The sequence below is a fragment of the Branchiostoma belcheri genome, unplaced genomic scaffold (genome assembly GCF_001625305.1).
Source record: "Branchiostoma belcheri isolate BF01 breed outbred unplaced genomic scaffold, Haploidv18h27 scaffold204, whole genome shotgun sequence".
In the NCBI taxonomy this organism is placed as follows: domain Eukaryota; kingdom Metazoa; phylum Chordata; class Leptocardii; order Amphioxiformes; family Branchiostomatidae; genus Branchiostoma; species Branchiostoma belcheri.
In genome coordinates, this window is record NW_017803536.1 from 180,450 (window position 1) to 184,273 (window position 3,824).

Here is a 3,824-nt window from a genome sequence, read left to right on the forward strand (position 1 = left end):
CACCATCAGTGTAACAACATACCGTCCTACCTGTGATCTAGACTGAGATCTGAGCCACATTGTTGCACATTAGTTGTAACAGATGTTTGTCTGACTTGTCATCTCTCTTAAAGTAATATGTCGTAAATCTATCCTTCAAATATATCTTGAGATACATAGATGGCATTCTTACATTTGAGGCCACATGTACTTGATCCTGTGGACAAGGAATCTACACTTGCTTAGTAGCTTATCTTGGATAAAAGAATGTAGGCCAGACGAGGGGCTGGTTTAAAGTATCCATCACTAAACTCACACTCTGCTTTCCGTAGACTTACCTAGCTTTTCGTATGCACATTGGTACCTTTCCGGCGTACACACGGGTACATGTTCACCTGCACGGAGGACAACAACTCATGATGAAAATTCGACAAAATAGACTTAGTCGCTGAAAGGAATATACAGGCAGAAAAATGAAGATAAAATCCCATGGAAAATAGAAAGTGCGACAAAATAGACTTAGTCGCTAAAAGGGATATACAGGCAGAAAAATGAAGATAAAATCCCATGGAAAATAGAAAGTGAGAATTAACTAGAAAGTTTGACATTTGCTCGGGAGCAAATACAGCATGTTTCAGTCCATTTAATCCCCATGTAGATTTTTCAGTAGCAAATATTCTCAAAAAAACTTAATATTGAGATTTTCAGTGAAAGTGTTAATCATGTCATTTGGTTTTTAAGATTTTAACAGCACCGTAGCCAAAAATGTACATTTTTGTCTTAAATTATAAAAAAAGTAATACCATTTTACAAAATTTTAGGTGATGTATGCCAACATGTGAATAATGTCTGGGGGAATTTGGCCACTCTACCTTCATGCTAAGCTTCATGTCATTTTGCCAAAAAAATGAAGAAATTGAATCCATTTTACGGAAATGGCAGGAGGAGGAAAAGGAGAAGAAACACGAGGTAAAACAATACATTTCAGCCATACCATGACTGAAATATAATTAAAATATCCTGCTTACCTGGCATTTCAACGAGACGACACCCGCACTCATGTACGACGTGTTCGGTTTCACACTCTATCCGGCACGCCGACAGCGAATAATCTGGGTAGTACTTCTGGCCACCCCTTTGCTGACAGTTGCCGTATGGTGCTGGGAGCGTCGTTATCTGTAAAAAAATAATAATCAAGTGACGTAAAAAAAGACCAGTATTCAGACTTGCTACAAAAAGAGCAAAATACATTATTCTGGATTGTACGCGCAACAAAGTATTAAAGTAGACACAATGTAATGATCCTACTACTTCTACTTCTACTACTGCTACTACTACTACTAATACTACTACTACTACTACTACTCCTACTACTAATACTACTACAACACGTTTTACTACTATGTACATGTACTACTCCTATACTAATACTCCTACTACTACTACTCCTGCTACTAGTGCTTCTACTACTTCTACTACTACTACTACTACTTTTACTACTACTACTAATACTAATACTAGTACTCACCACTTCTTTCCTGATTGCCACGAACGTGTGAAACCCTGGTGATACCGCAAAGCCTAACTCTTTAACAAATGGCGGTTCATGTTGGGGATGAACCATGACCTTTATCCCGGCATCCATTGCGTCTCCGGCGACGTCATTGGTTGCCATGTACTCGTCATTCTCGATGTTGATGGTCACTTTAAGTCCATTGCCTACAAACGAATTTCATTGGATAAACACCAGTTTAGTAGCTGTTTCTTTTTGTTAAGTCTACTAGTACATTATTTAACAATATATAATCTATTCATAAAGGGTTAGTGCCCCACCCCGAAATGTAAATGCTGTGATTTAATTGTGTTTTAATTGTGTCGTATTCTCAAGTAAATTATTCAAAATAAACAATGGGAAATGGAGGCTTCTCATTGGTCGACCTCGCCCGGCTTATTTTTTATTTTACTTTGCAGGGAAATTTGTCTTTTCCCTCAGTTTTAATATATATAGCAATTAAGCTAACGCTGTATACTGGTAAAAATGTGCTTTGTTTCAAATGTACAAGATTTTGGGGTAGAGCCTGTAATGACTTGCTTGTGTGGAATGAATTTGTACGAGTACATTCGAGTACAACAATCGAAGTGGACCGTACAACAATCGAAGTGGAAAGTAGGAACGAATTGTAGGGGTTAGTGTTTCCAAAACATCTGTCTATGGCAATATGTAAGTCTGGCGCCATCAGAGTGAGACCAATGCCGTTCTTTTTATGAAGACGAATTGGTTGAACGGTTGGCGTACGGCCCAAATGTTGGCCTCAATGCACCTGAGTGGGACGAGTCCGAATATTGTCAATAAAGAGTAACGCTAAACTGTAAGCAGAAAGCAGTGGATGAAATATTTCTTAATAGAAAGTTGACACATCTTACTTGTGCTATCCTTCAATTAATGGGATGGATTCAGTCTTTAGTGGGTGCCACAGATGAAACCAAATGAACCAAACAAGGAAATTTCAAGAAGATTTCCTTGGGCCCATTCCAAGTCAGTATGGGGAAACTAAAATTTCCCATATATTATAATACATATCTCTTTAGTTCACCTGTCTATGTTCATATCACTCGAAAGGATAGAATGTCAGGTGTGGTAGTGGATCCCTCTGAATATAAGAATGTAAGCCATAGAGTTATCATATTATTACACAATAAGGTCAATAATGCGATTTAATACCCAAATTACAATCTGACGTGGGCCATGTGAAATGTTTATACTTTCGATATCCTTGTCAACTTTTGGAAAGGACTTGTATTCATAGTTTTTTGCACAGGTTACCCCATTTGGTCAATTGACGACGCCATGTTTATTTGTGACGTCATGTGTCGGCCATCTTGAAAAAAATCAGCTGACCATCTACATGTTTTAGGAGGTGAAGAATTATGAGTGGAAACAAGCTATAATACATTATTGTGGGCACATAAAGCTACACATAAAACCAGAAAAGAACTACTTTACCTTCCCCTGGTTTGCTAGAAGAAAGCACTTTCCTTGAGAGAGTCATTCCGTTAAATGTGTAGCAGTTGCCGAGATGCGTGAAGGTGTGGGTGAAATTTTTTGCCGAGCATCTAGAAAAAATGATAGGAGCATATGAAGCATATGTTAGTTTTGGAGAATTCCAAACAATATCATCAACCAATGTGACATTATCCTTAGCCTTTTCCTTAACTTGTCTTGTCTTTACTACCCTCTGTCACTCATGCACACTTTACACAGTACGGTGGCCAGTAACTCAGGTAACAAGCAAAGACAAGGGTACATAAGTAAAAAAATCACTAATCTTCCAGGGCTCAAACACATACATTGGTTTAAAATGACCTAATCGCTTGGCACAAAAAATGTACTGTAAATACATTTATAAAGACATACTTGCATCACAAATAAAAATAAACAACAAAGATACTTACGGGCTTCCTCTCCATTCGCAGTTGACAATCATGTCCTCCTTTTGATGGCCGACTCGCTCCACGAAAACCGCAAAGTTTTGTTGACCAGTCGTCATCTTAGACAGCGCCTTTAAATTCTCGTTCTTGACCTTGTCCACCCAAGCCTTGGGATATAAGTGTTCCTGCTGTAGCGTGAATTGTTGCCGATCCACTATCCCTGAAAGTGCGAAGAACAAAATCCATTATGATGAGGAAGTTCTCCATGTCAGAACATTTTACCTCCATGAAAAATGGAGGTATTGTTTTGGTGTGTGTATGTGTGAGTGTGTGTGTGTGTGTGTGTGTGTGTGTGTGTGTGTGTGTGTGTGTGTGTGTGTGTGTGTGTGTGTGTGTGTGTGTGTGTGTGTGTGTGT

At 38.6% G+C, this 3,824-nt stretch overlaps 1 protein-coding gene across 1 annotated transcript in view; it reads right to left on the reverse strand.

Annotated features, from left to right (window-relative positions):
- The window catches only part of LOC109469466 (acid-sensing ion channel 2-like), a 37,166-nt gene that overhangs the window by 6,662 nt on the left and 26,680 nt on the right, over positions 1-3,824 (reverse strand). Inside the window, exons 3-7 of the mRNA XM_019767983.1 lie at positions 3,433-3,628; positions 2,984-3,093; positions 1,508-1,698; positions 1,008-1,155; positions 318-374 (exon numbers count right to left, since the gene is read on the reverse strand). Coding sequence (XP_019623542.1) covers positions 318-374; positions 1,008-1,155; positions 1,508-1,698; positions 2,984-3,093; positions 3,433-3,628 — 702 coding nt within the window. The remainder of the gene's footprint in view (positions 1-317; positions 375-1,007; positions 1,156-1,507; positions 1,699-2,983; positions 3,094-3,432; positions 3,629-3,824) is intronic.